At 25.8% G+C, this 23,974-nt stretch overlaps 1 protein-coding gene across 1 annotated transcript; it reads right to left on the reverse strand.

The window, feature by feature from the left end:
• Positions 1 to 253: 253 nt before the first annotated feature.
• On the reverse strand, positions 254 to 19,004 carry LOC107072811 (solute carrier family 2, facilitated glucose transporter member 8). Its single transcript, XM_015333059.2, has 6 exons — positions 18,660 to 19,004; positions 9,191 to 9,377; positions 8,898 to 9,069; positions 8,251 to 8,523; positions 7,036 to 7,344; positions 254 to 6,072 (listed from the first exon to the last, which is right to left on the reverse strand). Exons 1-6 carry the CDS (start codon positions 18,955 to 18,957, stop codon positions 5,638 to 5,640), a joined length of 1,674 nt encoding a protein of 557 aa, XP_015188545.2. The 5' UTR covers positions 18,958 to 19,004; the 3' UTR covers positions 254 to 5,637.
• Between the last annotated feature and the right edge of the window lie 4,970 nt (positions 19,005 to 23,974).

Raw genomic sequence — 23,974 nt, forward strand, 5'->3', positions numbered from 1 at the left:
TTCAAAGTGTGTCTGGAGGGTTGCATACCTACAGGCGCGCATATTTTTATAATTAAATTAATAATTAAATAAATGATTACAAATTAAAAATACAAACAATATTATAATAATATTATATAATAAATTATCTTCAAAAATTGTTTATTATAATGTTTCACTTCTAACTTGTGTGATATCCACACATGTTTTTCTTTTTCAAAGAAAAATGGACAAATTAATGAAAAAAAATAAATAAATAAATAAATGAAAACAATTGCATATTTTAAAATTATTAATTTATTCAATATTTTCAATAAAAGATATGTATATATACAAAGATTTGCACACCTTTTTTGTTTAATAATAATACGTTTTTGCGTATATGATAATAATAATAATAATAATAATAATATTTGTATATAGTTGCTATCAAATAATATTTACAATTTACTAATTGAATTATGATATTTTATTAATTAATCGTGCTCGTTTACACGCTTTTTATTTTTCTCTCGCATTCTATCACACATATTTAAAATAAAATAATTTATCTTTTAACATTTTTCGTATAATTTCATTTAAACACAAATCAGTATTTCTCAAAATGTCGAATCCATCACTTGACCAAGAAAACCCCCTCTTCATGAAGGGGGGGGGAGGGGTCGTCGTCAGGGTTTCTTGTTGAACAATTTAATTTAAAGATCGTTGAAATTGATCAATTTTTACGCGATAAGTTTTATTACAGTAAAAAAAAAGAAGAAAATTCTTCCAAAAAAAAAAATATATATATATATCCTCCACAGAATTGAAGAATTGAGTTTGAGAAAAAAAAAAACAAACAAACCCTGACTCACAGAAAAACGATTATTTGAGTAAATCAAATTAAATACCTGATTTAATTACTTTACATTTCATTTAACGTTCATTCATTAATTACATTTTCATTGAATTTATAATCTTATCGATAAAAACGCACACACTTTCTCTCTTTCTCTCTCTCACTCTCACACATTGATTGTTCTATGCTGTATACTATATATATATATATATAGATATACAATTATTTTATTTTTGTTTCATATTCTTATTTAATAGTTTACAAAATATATTTATTTATTTATTCATTTAATTATTTACTTATTTATTTAATTAATTATTTATTTATTTATTTATTTAGAAAAAGAAAAAAAAAGAAGAAATATAAGAAAAAACAAATCGAAATAATGAAACACAAGGAAAAAGCAAAAAAAAAAAAACAGCAGCGACCAGCGCATAGTGGGGGACAAAAAAAAAAGAAAAAAAAAGCTATGAAAACAAAAATACCACAAGAGTAGGACTAATTGACGCACGACAATGTGTGTGTGTGTGTGTGTGTGTGTGTTGTGTGTAAAAAAAAAATTATAATAATAATAATAATTAATAAGCGGGAAATTTCATTGCGATGAGTAATACAGTGTTAACATTCAAAATACAGCGAGGATTAACGAGTTCGATACACAACTGAAGATTAAAATCTTTGGTAATTGCTTCAATATTCGTTTCTCTCTCTCTCTCTCTCTCTCTCTCTCTCTCTCTCTCTCATACACACAAACACACACATACCCATACACGTACAAACACATAATCATAATCTATAGGAGCAATGAATATTATATTATTTTATATTCGTAAGAAAAAATATTTAAAATATTATACGCGAAACTTACGAATACTATTTTGATGATTGTTCTGTACGAAGAACGAAAAAAATAGAAACAATTAATTATCCCATTTTATTTTTAAATAAATTAGTTTTTCTTTTCTTCGTTTCCCCGTTTTCGTTTCGTTTCGTTTCATTTCGTTTCGTTTCGTTTCACTTCGCTTCGTTACAACACACACACAAAAAGATTTCTTTCTTTTCCTTTGCTTTCCTTTCCTTTTTTATTATTATTATTATTATTATTATTATTATTATTGTTTATCGTAAAATTTCTTATCTCGCTTTAGTTTTCTTTATTTTTCTTCTTGTTGATAAAATGTTTGTTTCAAACGCGAAAAGAAAACAAAAAACAAAACCAAAAAAAAATAGGCAAATATCGCCGGGGGAAAAAATGTAATTAACGAAAAGTAATTAATTAACGTGTGTGAAAATGATCAAAGTATTTTTCTAAGAATAATCAACAAATCATCTAATTTTACTATTTCAACTTCTTATTAAAAAAAAAAAAAAAAAAAGAATAAAATAAAAATTAAAATAAAAATTCCGACACGGTAAAACGGTATATGTATATCTGGCTTTGCGCATTTAATTTTGATTTTTTTTTGTTCTTTTTTTTTCTTTTTTTTTTTCTTTTTATCCACGTATATTATAGAAGAAGAAGTGTAACGCGAAATATAGGAATGTTTTTTTTCTTGGCCTTGAACGATAGTCATGTTCAACTACGTACACGTTTTACGAGTTTACATTTTATAACGATAATTATATTTTCTTTTTGTAATCGTATTTGTAATGCGTGTGTTATAAGCAAGCAATGAATATTTATATATATATGTGTTGTGTGTGTGTGTGTGCTCCATTCATAGGTGCAACTCTTTGTAAAAACATTTTTTTTAAACAAGAACGGCGGCAGCAATTGTAGAATAAATTAATTAATTGGTTTTTTTTTTCTAAAAAGATCTTCACAAACGATTAAGGTGTCAGATTTGCAATTTATGGAAATTTACACTTTGTTCTTTTCTTTTTTTCCCTATATATATATATGTGTGTGTGTGTATATATTTGTGTGTGTGTGTGTGTGTGTGTGGTGGGGTTTTAAATTTTTTTTTTTATTCTGTTTTTATTCTGAAATATAATTTAAAAATAATTTTTTAGTTCTATCATTCCTATTTTTGCATTATTGTTATGAAAATAACAAATCTTCTTATTGTTAATAATAAAAATAATTATTATGACAGTAATAATAATAATAATGATATAAATCAAAGTTATATAATAAAATAAAATAAAAATACTTCATTGGGATAATATTTAAATAAATAAATGATGATGATGATGTCATCAAAGAGTTGAAAATATAAAATCAAAATTAAAATCAAAATCAAAAAGAATTGATCGAAAAGTATTTTGTCGGGATAAATAATTATCGTTCGATTATTATTATTATTATTATTCAACCTATAAACAATTTCTTTTCTTTTTCCATTTTCAACCTTTCCTTTGATCTCAAATGGAAAAAAAAAATAAAACAAAATAAAAGTAATTGTAAAAAAAAAAAAAAATTATTAATTGACTAGTAGTAGGTATGACGAATCGCGAACGAGAGATAAACGGGGGGGAGGCAGTTTGGTTATTATGTATTTGAATATTTGTGCATTGGATGTTGTCAAATTTTACAATCAATAACGTGTTGTCATTTTTTTTACATCGTCATCATCACGAACAAATTTGATTGAGATTTTTATCAAAAAGAAAAAAGAAAAAAAAACACACACACAACGATTACGAGGAAGAAAAGAGTTAGAAAAGAAAAAAGAAATACAAAAAGAACATTTGTGATGACGCATCGTTAAAAAAGATACATTAGAAAATATCTCGTTCGCGTTATGCAACAAATAATAATAATAATAATAATATTAATATTAATAATAATAATAATAATAATAAAAAAACCAAAAGAAAACAATAAAAGCAAAAACTTCATTGACATTTATATTCAAGTTGAACGAGTTTGTAGCAGTAACGACTTTGTAGCAGTGGCAGGCATTTGTAATAATATAGCATAGTTGCAATATTAATAATAATAATAGTAATAATAATAATAATAATAATAGTAAATCGATCGTGAACTTCAGTCAGGTTTTTCCAGTTCGACCTACATTCATTCAGTTCGATCAATGTTTAAAGAAGGAACTTGCATAGACAACACCACTTCCTACTCTCGTAAATCGTTTTAACGATTCCGAATTCGAATTTTTTTGTATAAACAAACAATAAAATAAAATAAAATAAAATAAAATAAAAAGGAAAGGAAAAAGACCAACAAAATTGCTCGAGTTCTCGCAAAGGTAAACACATCACATCACATCACACATCACACACACAACACTCACACGACACATGCATACTAACAAAAAAAAAAACAACAACAACAATAATACACTATTATTCCGTCTACTAAATTAAAAAATTTTTAAATCGTCTTGCAATTATAAACGATTTTTCTCAAATAATATACCTAATCATAGTAATTAAAAAACGATAAAATAATAATTATTATATTTAAAAATATGAAGGAATAATTTTGTTTGTTTGTTTGTTCTGTGTGTGTTTTTTTTTTCTTTTTTCTTTTTCCTTTTTTTTTTTTTATACAATTCACAATTAAAGATATATATATATATATATGTACACGCGTCCGTGAAAATACTACTCTTATTTCTTTTTTCGTTAATTTTGATAAAAAAAATTAATTCTTTTTTCTTTTCTTTCTTTCTTATAATAATTGACGACACGTTTGATCAAAGGAATATATAAAATGTGAATTAATTTAACACGTTCACGCCGGCGCGTACCACCGGTGGCCCGCACTAGACTGTCTCATCGAGCGGCTTGTACCACCGGTGGCCCGCACTAGATTATCTCATCGGGCGGCGCGTACCACCGGTGGTCCGCCTTAGTTTAGGTTTGAACAAGCAAAAATCACGCGCCGTCAGATGAAGCGCATTTTAGATTCGAGTGCCGCCCCACAGCGTAGACATTGAAAATCGGCGCCGGCGTCAACGTGTTAATATAATTATAATAATATAAATATGTTATCACATAGATTTCTTATAAAACGAAAAAGAGAATGGAAGAAGAATCAATTAAAATAATAAAAGAGTAAAAAACAAGTTACAATTAAAAAGGGACGCGATTTTTATAATAATAATAATAATAATTGTAGCACGGAACGCCAAACTTTTAGTATACATATATATATATAATAAAAATGATGATCTTGAAGATAAACGTGTGCATTATTTTCCCTTTTGGGAATGATCGAAACAAGTTGTGACCTCGACACGTTGTACGACGTATTTAAACGTCTGAGAAAAACGATTGGATCGTTGCGTCAAACTTTCCAACGATTTCTCGACCTTTACCCGACCCCAACCCAGCCCAGCCAGCCCTTCCCTCCCCTTTCCATCCCACCGTCCAATACTGATAAAAATAAAACGAAAGAAATAAATCACATTTTTGTTTACTCCATTAGTTGTGGATTCACCATTATTCCAGTTTTCTTGTCCAAATATAAAAAAAAAAAAAAAAAAAAACAACAACACCACTTTAACCAATTTGATAATCAACAAATTGTCCAATGGAATTTCTTAATTCGTGACCCATTCGTGGTTCGCCATTTTTTTCTTTTTGTTATCCGATATAAAAAAAAAAAAAAAAACAAAAAAAACACCACTTTTGCGATTAAACAATAAGCACATTGTTCAATCGAATTTCAATTCGTGGCCAGGGTCGAGAAGTTGGACCGAATGAAAATCCTAAAAAAAAAAAAAACGAATCCCCCTAACTAATATATTGTATTTCTTCATTTTCATTTTGTGCGTGTTTTAAATAGACCCGTAAAAGTTTTTCCAAGGATAATGTACGTCCTTAAGACGAACCATCTCCGACCCTGATTGATGATATCATTGTTTAACCGGCAATTCGTAATTGGTGAATTCAGGTATTATAGGTTTGATACCGCTCAATTCGTCTTGAATTTCCTTCAATGATTTACCTTTGGTTTCAGGTAATAGGAATATGGTGAATAATACACTTAACAAACAAAATACGGCAAACATCCAATAGGTTGTGTGATGTCCAAATTCTCCAGTAATGTCACTGGCAAATTTCGTTATGAAAAATGCCAATAACCAACAACTCGATACGGTTATACCGGAAGCTTTGGATTTAACGTCAGGTGCAAACATTTCACCCATAACTGCCCACGGTAATGGTCCCCAACCGATGCAATATGTTGAGATAAATATTACCAATGATATAACGGGTAACATTGAAATTGAATCGACTACTTCTGGATCTTCGTATTTTTGTAGATAAAAGTAAAGACCTAAGGCACCCTGTAATCAAAATAACAAATGCAAAATATTAATAAAAAAAAAAAACAATTAACTTATCATCTCATTTCCTCCCCCCCCCCTTCCTCAAAGGAAGAGAAAAGGAAAGAACAAATCCAACAAAATTTCAAATAAAGCAATAACAATTAATTACAAATTTATTATTCAATTGAATCATCGTTAGTGGTTGTATTATTTAATCAACTTGTGAACACGTGTGTTCAAGTATGCGTGCTCATCAATCGAATACATATATATATATATATATATATATATATATATATATATATATATATATATGTATATAAACGTAATAATTCTTCGATGTGCAACCTTTGCTTACTTTTCATAACCTTGAATAAGTATAAAACTACTGTACGTTGCACTCGTATGAATAATTCATTCAATTTTTATAATTATAATTCCAAATTAGATAGGAAACCAACAACAAAAAATTCGTAATAATATCAATGTGAATAAATGACGATCTCCCTCTTGAATAATTCGTTTTTTTTTATTTTTTTTTTTTAAATGGAAGGTCACGTGAATGCTATCATCAATGCTATAGTACACGCGTTCCGAGATCTTAACGAGCTTGGCCATGAATTCGAGTAAGAAAACTCACGGAATGCGTTTAATTGAAACGTTTTAGTACTTAACTTCTTCCCGTATAATTTGTTTCCTTTTCTTTTTTTTTTTTTTTTACCTTTGGGAATAACCTGTGCACGCATCATTCGTACATCCGTTTTGATGATGAATTTCAAGATGATCGAAGATTAAATAATAATTTGTTAAATAATTGTACAAATTATTTCACAAATTATCGTTCGTTTCTCGTTAAATAATTTTTGTTGTTGTTGTGTTGTTGTGGTTATTTTGTCAATTGATTATCATTCATTTTGATTGAAATTGCATAAAAAAAAAAACAAAAAAGAAAGAATTTCTTATCTGAACGTTTCAACTTACCAAAGTAACAATTTCACCGATACCAGAAGTGATGAGAAGTAATTTCCTTCCTAGTTTGTCAACGACAAACGGTGTGACAAAAGATGCAGCAATTTGTACAGCACCGACAATAATCGTAGCAATATTTGGATCCAATGAACTCTTAGCAGCTTCAAATATGTCACCCATGTAAAATAGGACAACGTTAATGCCGGTCAATTGTTGAAAGGATGCCAATAGTACGGTGAATATAAGCGCTTTGAAATTTGCTTTTACGGTAAAAAGATCGGAAAATTTTGTCTGCTTTTGTATCGATTCTTCGTAGGAATCCTAAAAGACAAAAAAACACAAACCAAATTTTTTTTTTATAACATAAAAATGTAAGTAGTAATATGAAACATTAACGTAGGATTTAATTGAATCAATGATATATAATATTTTTCTACAAAGAATTTCTCTTAACAGTTCTTCTAAACACGTGTGTAGTACATTATTAATGTTTCAATTATGTTAAACGCGTTAATTAATTTTACTACGTTTGTCTATAAATAAAATATGCATAAGAAGAATTAATTCAAGTGTTCCAATGCGTGAATCGATTTATTATCAGATCGATAAAGAGGGCCTTCTCCTCCGAAGTGCTGCACGAGGTCAATCGTCTGACTTATTATAATGCACACGACTCAATGACAGATTGTTTTCTAACACGTGACTTAAATAAACGTTCTAATTATTCTAAACGCGTTATAATATATACAATTAACACTTTTATACAATAATATTTGATTAAATTTAAAATATAGAATAGTTGTTTTTTTTTTTTTTTAGGTATTTTTCTGTATTATTATTTTATTTATTTCATTGCAATTGTGGTATTATTTTGAATGTTGTTATAATTTACTAAATAGTTTAGAATTACATTAATAATATATTATATATATATATATATTAGGTTCGATGATTCGCTTATACACAAATACACACTAGTTAAGATCAAAGAACGACCTTTACTAAGGCCTCGTTAAATGAACGTGACCGGACAAGTGATATTAAACTGATAGAATTTTATTCAACGAGAATACGAGCCACGTGACTATAGTAAGTATCACGTAAATATTTATCGATAAATTAACCATCTCGATTTACAATTAATACAAATTTTATTAGATATATATATTTATATACAACATTAATTAAAAAATAAATCATTTTGATTATTGGGTTTATTATTCTTACCTGCAAGTCGTTTGCTACACTTTGTACAGCTGATTCACTCGAGCTACGTAATTTGACTAATGCAGCAACAGCTTCTTCCCTTTTACCTTTGGATATCAAATAATAGGGTGATTCTGGCATCAACATGAAGACAATGAAAAAGACTACTGGTAAACTGGCACAAAGGATCCAGAATACCATGTAAGATACGAATGGACCAATTACGTAAGAGTAAAACAATCCAAATGTGATGAACAATTGTAGAAAAGATCCCAATGCTCCTCTAATTGACGTCTACAAAAAATATTGATCAAAATTTATAATTGCATTAAAATTCTAAGCCCTTTTTTTTATACACACGTTAAATTGTAGTTAATTAATATCTAAAAATTACTTTGCAATTGAATGAAATGCAATTTTGAAAAAAAAAAAAAAGAAAAAAAGAAAAAATACAAAATACAAAAATCATCATTTGGTGTGTCGCATAAGAGAGTGAAATAAAAATGAGCAAACTCATATCGACACACACACACACACACACACACACACACACACACAAAGGTTTCGTTGTGATACAATGCATGAATAGCAATATGATTTAACATGTAACCGAGTACTTTGGATTAACAATAGTATGATTTCGTTTTGAAGATAATTATTTTTCTTACCTCAGCGATCTCTCCCACGTACATAGGTACAACTGTGAATGCGAAGGACAAGGCAATACCAAATATAAATCGAGCTATGTACAATTGTACAACAGCATTTGCTGTAGCTATCAGTACCCAACCAATGGTGAAAGGTACAATACAAAATAATAAACTGTACTTTCGGCCAAATCTGTGACACACGAATGATATTGTCATTAGAATTGTTAACTTAAAAACATTAACAAAATAATAATAATAATAATAATAATTAATATTATTAAAAAAATAAAACAAAATGAAATAATTGAAACCTTTCTGCAGCATATCCAGCTAAGAAACTTCCAACAGCAGCACCAACTGCTACCAACGATCCTATCCAGGATGACTCGTTCTCTGTAATTGGACGATCCAATGGTGTATTTTCTCCTTTCTTGAGTTGTGGTAATATTGGACTGGTCCAACCCATCATCGCACCTGTCGCCATTATGCTTAAATTCGCTAAAAAAAAAAAAAAAAAAACAAGAAAAAAACGAAATTATACAAAATATAACAAAATTCTCACGAACATTTATTATTGTGATCAAATGTTTCTCTCAATGATAGAAAATACAGGGAACGAATTATTAATTAATTTTCCATCAAGATAATAGTATTGCGTAAAGAAAAATAAAATAATAAAAAAACCAAAAAAATGGGGTTTTTTTTTTTTTTGTTTTTTAAAGAATACTTGTGTGTAAATCTTTTCAAGTCAATTTTCACAGGCAACATCGGAGGCATTTTCTGCGATAAAATCTGTCGTTAAATTAGCACAGAGCTTTTGCATAATCGCTTATTTCATTTGAAATTGCTTCGGATTTTATCAAGGACTTACTACTGACGACTACTCGTAACCTGCTTTTATTACACATTTATTTCCGACACTTGATACAAAATGATAAATTGCTTTTTTGTCAAATGTAATATTTAATGATTATATATATATATATATATATATATATATATATATATATGTATACACTTCTTTAAATTGTAAATTATTTCATTGTAAAATAATATATATTTACGTACCACTGTGCAAATGAATATCAATTTTGAAGATAGTAAATATTAAAATATATCTCTATAAATAATTTATATTATAAATATTAAAATATATCTCATTAATATCTAATATTATATTAGGGTATAATTAGAATTAAGTATATTGTCAAGGGGAACGAACATGTAGGGGGGGGGCCTTCGGGGTAAACACCCTAAAGGGGTATACCTGAAAAATAAACTTCTTCTTCTTTTATATAATTATAATATTATATAAATATAATATAAAAAATAATATATATATATATATATATATATATATATATATATATATATATTATAATAATATATATTTTATATTATAATTATATTTATTATTAATTTATTATAATATTAATATATTATATTAATATTATTATAATATAATAATTTAAAATATTAAAATATGTCTCTATATATTTTAATTCAACTTAGTTTTTTCCTTATTTATCGAAGTAAGAAATAAAAAAAAAAAAAAAAAAAAAAAAAAACAAAGAAATAAAGAAAGAAAAAAATATAAAAAAAAAAAATAAAACGTCGATTCAACTATGTCAGGAATGATCGATTTTATATAATGTTGCAGTCGGTCATTGGTGAAGAAAATTAAAAAGGGGAATAGAATGTTGGAGAGTGACAGTGACGGGGAGAAGGCGAGGGCGGGGCGCAAGAGGGCGAGGGGGAAGACTTAAAAAAAATAGAAGCGTTAGAAAAAAAAAAAATAGAAAAAAAAAAAAACAATCGGTTAGATAATGAAAGACACTCGTAGAAAGTAGACAGAGATTTTTCCATTAGTTGTGTGTTAGTTTTAAAACGTGATAAACGATTATAACCGGCATCTAAGACGAACAAGATAATACGAATGGGTTTTTTTTTTCTCCTATCGATTGTTGTATCGATTGTTGTCGCATTGAGTGTTGCTACGATATTTTTTTTATTTTTTTTTTAATATTTTTTTTTAAATTTTTTTTTCTTATTTTTTTCAATATTTTCTTTTTTTTTATCTGTACCGCAATGCAACCAACCAGCATGTGTATCACAATCATCGCAAAGTGTAATAACGTCATCATAATCATCATTATCATCATCATCATCATCATCATCATCATCATCAGCATCAGCATCATCGTAAAATTATGCAACTCGACCGAGCCTTTGAAAGGTGTATGTCGAATCATTCAAACGCAAAGAGAATTATGCAACTATTACCCAAAGAAAAAAAAGAAAAACGGACACGAATTCGATGTTTTGTTTTTTCGTATTATTTTTTTTTTTTTTTCTTACATCGACACGCGAAAAAATATATCTGAGAGGTTGTTTGGTACAAGGTGGGGAGGAGGGGTGGGATGACACCGGGTGAAGGACAAAATATTTTCTTTCCTGCCAATTTGTTTGTTGCTTCTTCGAAAATTCCTCCGGTATATTTTTTTCTTTTATTGTTTTTTTTTTTGTTGTTGTTATTGTTCTTTTTATTGCGATTTAATTAAAGAGCAAACATTTCGTACGAAATATTTTTCTTAAACATTTCTCTTTTTTTTTTTTCTTTCTTCTTCTTCTTCTTCTTCTTCTTCTTCTTCTTCTTCTTCTTCTTCTTCTTCTTCTTCTTCATTGTTATTGTCTTTCTTTGACAAGGATAAGAAATTTTGCATAGTCCCGATACAATGTGAAGTTTAAATTATGCTTATCGTTTCGTAAAAAAAAAAAACAAAAAAAAAAAGAAGAAAAAAAAACTAAACTTAGAAATAAAACTGATAAATTAGAAATAGAAATTTTGTATGAATAAATTTCTTAACATTAGATTTACGAATTGAGCCAATATTTGATTTATTGAACATTCGATTGATTATTATATATTTATAAAAAATTTAAATACTATTTTTGAAAAAACTGATATTGTGGTTTTTAGTTATACGTCATGAAATATACGTAGTAAATATTAGTTCCATTCTTTTTACTCAACCCTTCATTCAAACAATGTTATTAAATCATTAAAAAAAATTATGAAATTAAAACATCCGTAAATCTAATGTTAAGAATAAAATTACAAATTAGAACGCGAAATTAAATTCAATTGAAGTTAAATTGAGAGTACACAGAGCCGTAGAGTAAAAAACAAAAATTAGATGTTCGATCGATATTATTATTATTATTATTAGTATTATTATTATTATTCATTTGGATATAATTAAAAATCTCATGAATCGGACGACGGGGTCAAAACAACGGCCAAGGAAACGAACCTCGTTATGTCGTACGATATTTTGATTAAAAAAGGCGTTTTTTTTTTCTTTGAAAATATGATAGGAAATTTCCTACTTTGATAAGAAGAAGAAGATTTATATTGAACTTGAAGAAAAAAAAATGTAATTCGCGACGTATGATTATTATTATTAATATACATATTTATGTCAAAAATGAGATATCATTTTGTTAAAACAGACTACTTGCAAATTGTCGATATGATTTTTAGTATTTGAAAATATATATATATCGGAAATTAGTGGGCGTGTACGATAACGTCACACGAATAATCTTATCTTCGTTCTAAATTTCTTTTTCTTTTTTTTGCTCATGTTTTTTTTTTTTTAGTTTTTTTTTTAATTTTCTATTTAAGATGAAAGATCAAAGTCAAGTTGAAAATCTTTTCTTCTTTTTTTTTTTTTTTTACGATTCAACAGACGTACTAATATTATTTTCATTAAAAACGTATTAAATATATATATATATATATATGTATTTTTCACTATCAAATGTCAAGTCCAAGTTTATGACGTCAAATCGTATTGTGATATTTAAATGCAAATCAAATATATTTATTGATAATAAATATAAATATTAATATAAATTTAAAAATTTTTAATAATACTATAAAATTTAAAATATATAAAAATATTATACTATACTGTAATAAATATTATACTATATTATAAATATTAAATATTTTTATTAAATATTATACTATATTATATATAATATTATATATAATATTATACACTATATTATACTATAATTTAAAATATATAAAATATATATATATATATATATATATATATATATATATATATATATATATATATATATATATATATATATATATATATATATAATAATAATATTAATAATTATTATAATAATATTAATAATTAATAATATAATATTATATATATTATTATAATTATGATAATATTATATAATTATTATAATAATATTAATAATTAATAATATAGTAATATTATATATATTATTAAATTATATTATTATATATATATATATATATATATATATATATATATATATATATATATATATATATATATATATAAATAATAATAAATTATAATTATTAATAATAATAATAAATAAATTAATTTAAATAATATATAAATAAATAAATTATATATATATATATATATATATATATATATGTGTGTGTGTATACAAATCGGATTATTACTCACGTTCAAAGATCTCTAATCGCACTTGAGTTAATACAAACGTGATCAATGCGATCAATTTTATCGGTTAACATAAGTTTCTTAAAGGTTTGTTTTCTTTTTACCTTGAGTTTTTCGATTTAATTACATTTGATAGGTCGTTATCATGAAACATGTTGGCTACTTAAGATGTTGGAGATTATTTACCTTTAAAGATTTTTCATTGACATTTTCTAAAATAGGGAAAATAACATTCCAATAAAGGATTATTTGATATATCTCATTTGTTTAATTGTTTGACGTTTAATCAATCGACCTTCCAATAATTTCTCTTTTCTTTACGAATTCTTGAAAAGAAAAAAAAAAAAAAAAATAGAAAAAGGTGATTAAGTGTTTTTATTGTTCTTTTGCAATTTCTTTGTATTTTAATTAAAATTGTTGTCTATAGAAAACTCAAAGAAACATTTGTTTAGTATAAAGAAAATGTTTTATATTTTGCTTCTTTTAATTTTAATTTTATTTAATTTAATTTAATTTTATTTAATTTAATTTAATATTTTCTTTTATATCATATAAATGTTATCACACTTTTTTATTTCGTTAGCCAAAAATATAAAATAAAAGATTGGAAAAATATCAAGCAGAAATAATAAATTATTTTGTAATTTGATAAACGACGACTTACGTGTGTTTTAATATTTCGTAATTTGACTTTACAAAATATGATGTTAAACCGTATTTACATATATATATATATATATGCAAGATAATTTTAATTAAATGTAAAAAAAGAAAGAAAAAAAGATGTTAAAAATACGTAGAAAAGAATAATAATATTTATTAGAGTATAGTCGATGATTATGTTCGTCATAGTTGTGTTCTTATCGTTTACGATGCATTCATACTTACGTATGCATATTGTTTTTATTTATTTATTTTTTATTTTTTATTTTTTTTTTTTTTAACTATAAACATATTCTCCTTTACGTATGCAAACATGTGTATGCATGTATACTAATTAAAATATTTCGATTATATATAAGAACACAGCTAATTATAATCTCATTATTATTATTAATATTATTTTAATATCGCGTATCAAATGAAATGTAATTTTACAATATTCAGCGCGTTTACAATGATTACGCATTTTTTGTTTTGTAATATATTTTAATTATATCGTATATTTTTAATTAATATCTTCCAAATGAATAATTATCGAATAATCAATCCACACAATTTTAAATTCTCATTGTGTATTAATATTTAATTTTAAATAAAATACAAATATATAAATTGCAGAACAAATAAATCTGAAATCTGACTAAAATTTATAAATAAAAATTATATCTGAATAAAAATAAGAAGAACAAAATAAATCAAAAATATCAATCAAATCTAATGTTCTAAATATGAGAATAATAATGTAAATTGTCTTTGTCTATCGTTTCTTTATCTATAAATTTATAGAACTAAGTTTTCCACTTGTAAGTGCGAGAATTATCGCGTAGAATTAATTCTAGGAATTAAAAAGTAATCCTTATAAATGGCTATTATCGATCGATAATGGTGTGATTACACACGTAGCATTATCAATTTTTACAACGATAAGAATTTCTATCCACTTGACGTTTAACAAATGCAAATCTAAATTTATTAATAATTATTATCTAACCCGTGTATATATATGTTGACAAATCGATAGTTTTTTTTTTAGAGATGTCTCTTTTTTTTGTTGTTTTTTTTTATTAAGTATTTCAATTAATCACATTAAAAATTAAACGAAAGAGAGGGTCAGTCAAATTTTTGATCAACTTTTTTCTATCAATATTCGAATAATTAATCTAAATATATAATGATCCTTTTAATTTGTTCTTTTTAATAATCTTAATCATTGAAAATTGAAATACTTTTTCAAGTTGTACGAATTGAGTATTGAAAGTGATTTAAATTAAAACTTGACTTTATTGATGAAGGAAAAAAATTAAAAAAAAAAACAGAAAAATAATTAAAAATAAAATAAAAACATCATTTGACATTTACGATAAACACCTTTTCCTATTGTATATTTTGTGTTTCGCGTATTGTCAGAATTATTCGATCGGGAGAAGAAACAAACAAACAAACAAACAAACAAAGAAAAAAATGCTCATCATTTTTAATTTCTTTGAAAATAATTTTATTATTTTTTTTTTTTCTTGTCATCTCGAATAAAAACTTAATTAAGCGTTTATTAACATACATGCACGCATACATGTACTACGTTTCTTATTTTACACATAATTGAACTTAGATGAACACATGTTTGTAAGATAAAAAAAAAATACAGAAAAGTCATTGAAATAAAATAATGAAAAAAAAAAAAAACAGAAATGAAAAACCAATAAGGGAAAATACGCGTGAGATGTCATTGATCGGAAAATTACACGAGGAAGGACAAAAACTAAATGTTGAAATAAACAAAAAAAAATCCTCTTCGAAAGGATAGAATATAAATTAAAAATTAATTGAAAGAGGAAAAGATTTTTGTGTGTTGGTTTGTTTTTTTTGGGGGGGGGGGGGAGGGTGGGGTTTACTTAAATGAGGATAAAAGTAAAATTAAAATTGGAATTAAAAATAAGAAACATTGGAAATATATTGGAATAATTTGATGTAGAAATAAATTGAATATGAAAACAAGTGAGTATCCGGTGTTAAAGATTGAAATTAAAGTATCAGCTTTATAAAAGATGTAAGATCTTTCAATAGAGCCGAATTACTTCCTCATTAGCTGTGTTAAAACCATTATAGTAATCTGTGACGTTGATAGAATCAAACACGACATTTGTGTAGGTTACGAAATAATACAAATTTTCAATTCTCATCGTTGCCATTTTTGCAGTTCTCACGATTTCGATTAAACTAATTTGACTAAATTGTCAAATAATACGTATGATCAAAAATGATCGAATTAATATAAAGAATATGTATAAAAATAGAAAATAAATGTTAACGCGTATTGTATGTAAAAATGCAAGTGGATGAATGGATGGATGGATGGATGGATGGATGGATGGATGGATGGATAGACATTTCAAAATAAGATTTTAAAAAAGGATTAATTATTTTTATAATTAGCAATAAGGCGAGACGTTAATGCAATACAAGACACAGAGACGGAATAAAGATATATATATATATCTATATATATTGATTTTAAATATAGTAACCAAAATCAAGTTATGCGTCACCTGACAACGACAAGACCGCATAACACTATTGAACTTTAACATATTCGAATCATCTGAAGCACGTGCACGATAACGTCATTTAAGAATTTCATTTCTCTCTTCTCACTTCTTAAACTTAACTATACTCTATAATTGTTCATATTGAAATAATTATTTGAAAATAAAAATAAAAAAATCATTAAATTTTGTAACGATATTATAAGATACTTGGAAAGAAAATTTTGTGTCATAATTGCGTCAGCATTATTGATAATTCACGGAATTGTGAAATTAATTGCGTTTGTGTTTTGATAAGAAATCAAATTGATTTTATTCACAATGAATTGTCATTTAAATATGTCAGATTTTTCATTGCAGTATGAAAAACAAATATATACGTGAGATTTAAAATACGAACACACACACACCCCCGTGACGTGTTTTTATACATAAGCTTTTTAGTCACGTGGTTTGCAACTATTCGAGGACGTCGGCATCGAGTTCGAAGTTCGATCAGAATGTTGTGCGCTTATTTTAAATGCACGCGAATGCGCACGTGCGTCTTTAATTTATTTTCTTTTAATCTCCTTTCATTCTCTCTTTATTTATCTTTGTTTTTTGGTTTTTGTTTTTTTTTTTATTTTAATTGAATTTTTGTTTATTCATTTATTTATTTAATGTTTTCGATTGAAAGAAATTATTATTTAACATGACATGCATAAATAGTTCACTACGTTCGTTAATTAACAAATTGTTTCAACTAACACGTTCTGTTAGTTATTACATCGAAACGCAATGAAATTCTTGAAAGTGATTTAAAACAATTTTTTGTTTACAATTGATACCAAGAAAATAATTTGCAAAATTTGATGAACTTAATACAATAGAGAAGAAAAAATAATTATTCGATTATTTTTTTTCCAAATAATTATTTTAAGATTAGTCGTCAATTTTAAACTACAGAAAAAAAAATAAAAAACAAAAAAATTCTTCTCAGTATCGCGAATAATTTTCATTTATATTAAATGTGAATAAAATCAAATTAACGTAAATTAAATTTTACGTATTATTAATACGAACGTTTGCGTTAATTCAAACGTGTTAAACATATAATTAAACGAATTCCATTTCAACATTAAATTCAAATGATCCAAACAACAATAATGATAGGCAACGATTTAAATTTGATTAGACACAAAGAGAATAACACAAAGAAAATATCTCTATTTCAATTTGAAACTCGTGTAAGTGTGTATGTGTCAGGACGTGATACCATGGCTTATTACTGCTTATGTGTTATCGACTAAAGTTTATCTATTTTCGTCTGGTTTGTGTGTATCACGTTAAATCCGAACCCAAGAAAATTTATTATTATTATTAGTATTATTATATATATATTGATAATTATATTTCAACGTCATTGTAATTAAATCTGGCTTTTGTTTTAATCCGATAAATAATTTATCCCATAACATTCGCAACAAATCATTTTGTTCATTTCAAAATGAAACACGATGCTTAAAGATTGTCAATGCACACAAAACTATTTCAATTTACATTTAAACTTAATAATCGCGCGGAACAATGCATACAAAAACAAAATTATTTTAATACAAATTCGATATAGTTTGTAAAAAAAAAAAAAATTAAAAAAAAAAAAAAAGGAATCCATGAGAAAAAAGAAATAAAGAAGCACTAACGAAAGATTCCATAATTTTGCAATAAAGCGTTAAACATTACAATTATTTCATAGTATTTCCATAGTAATACTATTTAATATATATTAATAAATATATTAAATAAATATATAATAATAAATATATTAATAAATATATTAAATATATATATTAAATATTTGATACTAAATAAAAAATAAAAAGAAACATTAAACAGAAACATTCAAAAATGTTGCAACTACCAAGCGTTTAAACTTTGCAATTATTTCATATTATTTCAATATAGTATTTTATTAACGATAATCATCTAATAAATATATATTAAATATATTAAATATATTAGATTAAATAAAAAAAAATATAAAAAAAATAGTAAAAATAGCTAACCTGCAGCAGCTGCAACGTATTGCAACAGAGTAGATCCTTTCTCAGCCATTTCGGCAGCACTGCACTTGCCCTTAGCTTTTCCAAATGTATCTGATATTTTACACTCTTCTTTATTATTAATATTTTCAACTAATGTTTCTTTATTAAAAGATGTTGTTGTTGTTGTTATTGTATCGTTAGTGGTAGTAGTGGTGGTTAATTCGTACACTGCCGAAGAGGAACTCACTGGTACAGGGCTGTAAGCATACTCTTTATATGACCGCCCCTCTATTTCTTCCTGCTGATGGGTGGGGGCCATTTTCTCTCTCTCTGTCTGTGTGTGTGTCTCTCTCTCTCTCTTTTTCCCTCTCTTCCTCTTTTCCTTCCTTCTCTCTCTCTCTCTCCCTCTCTCTCTTTCTATCTTTATGTTATTCTTCTGCCACTGGTTTAAACGCAATTCTACGATTGGATAATGTGTATACTCTGATCGATTTAAAAAAAAAAAAAAAAAAAAAAAAATGCAACGACCGTAGAAAACTGAAGGAAAATCCTCGACCCTGAAAATAAATAATTCTTATATCATTGTGTGTACTTTTAATGTCAAGGTCATTTTTACTCTACCATTAATATGATTTTCTTTGACGATACACCTTAAAGAACAAATATAATCTACGTTTTGATTGTGATCATCATAAAACTCTCTTCTGATAATTAATTTGTTTCTATGCATCTGTACGTTTGTATGTTTCATTCATAATAATTGTCTAATTAGTTTTATTAATTATTAAATATTCTTTAAATTTCGACATTTTCTTTTTTTTGTATGTGTGTACACGTTGTAACGTTTGTTTGCATGTCTGTAAAAAAAAATTCTAAGATTCGTTTTATTGTCATGCAATTATTAAATCATTTTGTATTTATGTTTTTTTCCACGTCATTTTTTTTCTATACCTTACTCTCCCCTCTCTCTCTCTCTCTCTCTCTCTTTATCTCTCTATTTATCTATTGTATATACTTGTATAAAATTGTGAAAGGAATTTCTTTTATAATTATTGTGACATTAATTAGAATATAATTATTTAGTAAATCATTATATTTATATTTAAATAGTAAAGATTATATATTTGTGTTTCTCTTGTTTATATATTTACGTTTATTTCCACTTCATTCTTTTTCTTTATCTTATTCTCCATCTATCTCTTTATCTATGTATTTGTTTTTTATTTGTCGATTAGATTTTCGTAATACAATATCAATAGACAAAACTAGTCTGTCTATGCAATCTATATATATGTAGAACAGTTTCAATTTCGTCTAGTCCGTTTCTCTAGTCGAAATCAAGTGACGACAAAACTTGCCACATGATAAATACTTACTCATTTATATATATATATATATAAAGACGTTACATATATATATAAATAAATAATGTATGTATGTATGTACGTAAATTTGAAACGGATGTTGCTTATCATCTTGGCCAAGTGAACTTGTTGTATAATTAAATGTTTATAAATATATAAATAAATAAATATATTAAACTGGAGCCCCCTTTTGCAATCAGATTGATTAATAAATTCATATATCTAGTAATACTGTTTAAATTTCGGATCGCAAAAGGGAGTAATAATGGTCACCCCCTCATTGAAATACAAAATTAATGCATCCTGCAAGCGGTAGATTCAAAAAGGGCTTCGGAATAAATAAAACACGGAAGGGTCAAGCAATTGCCCCTATCTTTTACATTATTATTTTAATAAGGACACTCGTTGGACAAATTTTATGTTAAAAATATTACTATATCTATTTATTTATATACATATATATATATATATATATTTTTTTTTTTAAATGGTATACAATAAATGGTTAAATTATGTTTAATTTATCGTTGATACTTAAAACTCAATTCGAAAGGTTTTTCTTAACTGCGAGGATAAAAACAAAAATATAATTGCACAGGTGTAATTGGTGATAGCAAACTAATTGCAAATCAAAAAATTATACTAACTTATTTGATGATTTATATGTTTTTTTTTTTATTTATTTATTTCACGTATTGAACAAAAGACAAATGAATAAATTCGATAAATTGCATTAGAAATTTCAATAAAATTACTGTCATAGAAAAAATATATATATATATATTAATTTTAATCAATCTATCGTCAAAACATAATTTAGAATTTTGAATAGATCGATGGATCGATCGATCTTCGATACATTTTGTTAAGTGACTCGTATAACATACAAACAAATCATTCGTCTTTCTCAAGTACCAACCTTATTTTCACGATCAATCCTAAATACAATTTTTATAATTAAAATAAGATAAAAAAAAACTTGTGAGAGGGATTTATTATCACTAATCGAAGATTAGATATAAATCATATAAAATATTATTATAATAAGATAAGGAACATACGCACAAAAGGAATAACAAAAAAAAAACCAAAAAAAAAAAAACAGAACAAAAAATGGAGAAAAAAATTAACGAACAGATCGATCGATTCGAATTATATATTTAACGATTAGATTAAAAATTGTATATTTTCCAAATTGAAAAAAAAAAAAAAACAAAAAAAAAAATATCGTTTTGACTAAAAGATTAGAAAACTATTAAACAAGAGTATTTCCTTTTCCATCTCTTTTTAATCTGAACAGACAAGCTCTGTAACTCATCTAACACAACACCCCTTCGTTTTCCCCATCCCCCTTTTTACGTTACGTCTAGAAAATCAATAAAGCCAAGCAAGTAAGAGACACGGAATGAATTCATTGATGAAACTTGCGCACGTGGGTTGATATGAAAATAATACTGTGCTTATTCACATAGTTGCATATTATACTAATTGAGGATTTTCTATGCATGATAATATTTAAACGAAATCTATAATAATACATCACGTTGATAAACATCATTTATATTTAATGTAATTTAATTTAACTATATGCGATTTTGAAATATACGAATACAAATATTATTATTAATAACAATAATAAATTATACAAATTATACAATGAAACATGATAATAATTACGTGCAAGTTTAAACAACAACAACAACGAAAAAAAAAAAAGAAACCAAATAATCCAAATGTATTTTCAAATGATTAGGTGTGTACGAAACGTATGCGTGTTTTTCCCTCATTCGTGTATGTGTGTCGTTACAGATGCGTCTCTTCGTTGGAAAATTTTATTACAAAGAGAGATATACGTGTAAGTATGTGTGTGTGAGAGAGTGTGTACACGATATGTAATGCAACGCAACATAAATGATTTCATCGTGAATGTTTCTTTTTCAAAAATTCCACGAACAAGTCAAAAAATATAATAAGAACATTTTTTTTTTTTTTCTTTTTCTCTCTCACCGAGGTAATTATTTTCCACGTAGTGAAACGATTCGATGATCGGTTTAAAATAGATAAAGCGTTGAAGTGAGTGAGGGTGGGTAGGGAATGGGGGTAGGGGGTAGGGGGGAAGGGGGGGTAGGTAGGAAGTAATAAGAACTAAGAGAAAAAAATGAAAAGAATAAGAAAAAGAAAAGGTTTACGTCACAAATAGTTGATTATTATCGCAATGTGGTTCGTATCATCATCGTAAATTGAAAACGTGTTATAGTTAGGTGTCATAATTTATATATTGCAATGACTGACGATTAATCGTATTCAAATAAATTCATCTAAAGAAAACAAATGTTTCTTCAATTATTTTCATTTTATATCTATATCTATATATATATATGTATATCACATTCTACGAAATGTTCTCATTCGGACAAATAAAAAGGCACATACAATTATCGATTATTATTATTATTATTATTATAATTTAATATTATGCAGAAAAATAATATGACAATTTGTTCGAATGAAAAATCTAATCGAATTTCTAGATTATTTTCATATAATTCAGAAAAAAAAAAAGATAATAGTTTCATACATTGTATTGCTGGACTAATCAAATTCAAATAAATTCATCTGAATAAATAAAAAATCGTTATTCCAATCGTATTAAATTCAATATTGCATTTTCAATACGCGTTTAAAATCACACTATTATTAATACAAATATAATATGCAATAATTCTCAATAGAAAATCTAATCGAAATTCTACGATTCTTCGTTTTAATTCTTTCTTTTCTTACGTTTAAATGTATACTATTATTAAAACAAATATAATATCCAATAATTCTCAATAGAAAATCTAATCGAATTTCTAAGATTCTTTGACAATCATAAATCACGTTATTCATTTTATATACTATCTATCTTAAATAAAATAGAAAAATGGGGGGGGGGGAGGAAAATACTATAATTTTTCCATTAGATCATTCATATAAAATAATAATCGATATCGTAGCAATCGATAAAAAAACGCATTACCTTCGTCTATTATCCTCCCCACTACGACACCCTGTCACATTTTTATTCCATCGATTCCATCGAGAACGATTGCGTAATCATTTTGCAAAAATTCGATTAATGAATTTTTTTAAATAATAGATCGTTTAAATAATCACAAAAAAAGAAAAATAGGAATAATAATTGGACTTACCGATCGATGATCGGCTTGTTACGCTTACCACTTGAAAATGATCTTTTCACTTAAGAAACAACTGTAATATAGACCCCTTGATAATTTTTTTTTCTTATATAATCGACCGAGAAACGTACGATTCTTTATCTTTCGTTGTTGTGTATTCGTCTGCTTGACTCTCTCTCTCTCTCTCTCTCTTTCTCTCTGTCTCTTCGAATGATTATTATATTCCATTTAGATTCACAAATTTTCCTTTGAAAAATTTCATTTTTCGATAACGAACAAGAGAATCGTTTTATTTTCCTATGAAAACATTTCTATCTCGAATTATTCATATTAATTCTTAAGATATTTTTTTTTAACTATATATATGTATATATATATAATATACGTAATATAATATACGTAAATATTAATCTACTGAACCCTTCATTCAAACAATGTTTGTAAGTCATTAAAAAAAAAAATAAAAAATAAAATAATGAACAAAACATCGGTAAATTTAGTGTTTATTTAAGAATTATTAAAATAGTTTATTCACTTGTGAAATAATAAAAATGCAAATAGTTTATTGCTTCATACTAATCATACTAATTTTTATAATTAATTTAAGGAGTTTATAATATATATGACTAATTTTGTTATGGTATCTTTGGTGTTTCTGTTTTTTTTCTTTTTTTTTTTTACTATTAAGATATATAAATATGAAAATAATAAAACCAAATAAGAGAGAGAGAGAGAGAGAGAGAAATTATCAAAAAATGATTAATTACATCATACGTTAGCTTTGATAGAA

Source organism: Polistes dominula, unplaced genomic scaffold (assembly GCF_049000335.1).
Source record: "Polistes dominula isolate Pdom_NZ unplaced genomic scaffold, Pdom_raw_medaka contig_11, whole genome shotgun sequence".
Taxonomy (NCBI): Eukaryota; Metazoa; Arthropoda; class Insecta; order Hymenoptera; family Vespidae; genus Polistes; species Polistes dominula.

What these genes read in the sequence shown, in the direction of transcription:
- LOC107072811 (XM_015333059.2), bottom strand. Translation starts at nt 18,957, where the DNA reads ATGGCCCCCACCCATCAGCAGGAAGAAATAGAGGGGCGGTCATATAAA. An exon ending in GCTGGATATGCTGCAGAAAG is followed by an intron (nt 9,070 to 9,190) that starts GTTTCAATTATT and finishes CGTGTGTCACAG; the next exon opens with ATTTGGCCGAAAGTACAGTT. An exon ending in ACGTGGGAGAGATCGCTGAG is followed by an intron (nt 8,524 to 8,897) that starts GTAAGAAAAATA and finishes TATTTTTTGTAG; the next exon opens with ACGTCAATTAGAGGAGCATT.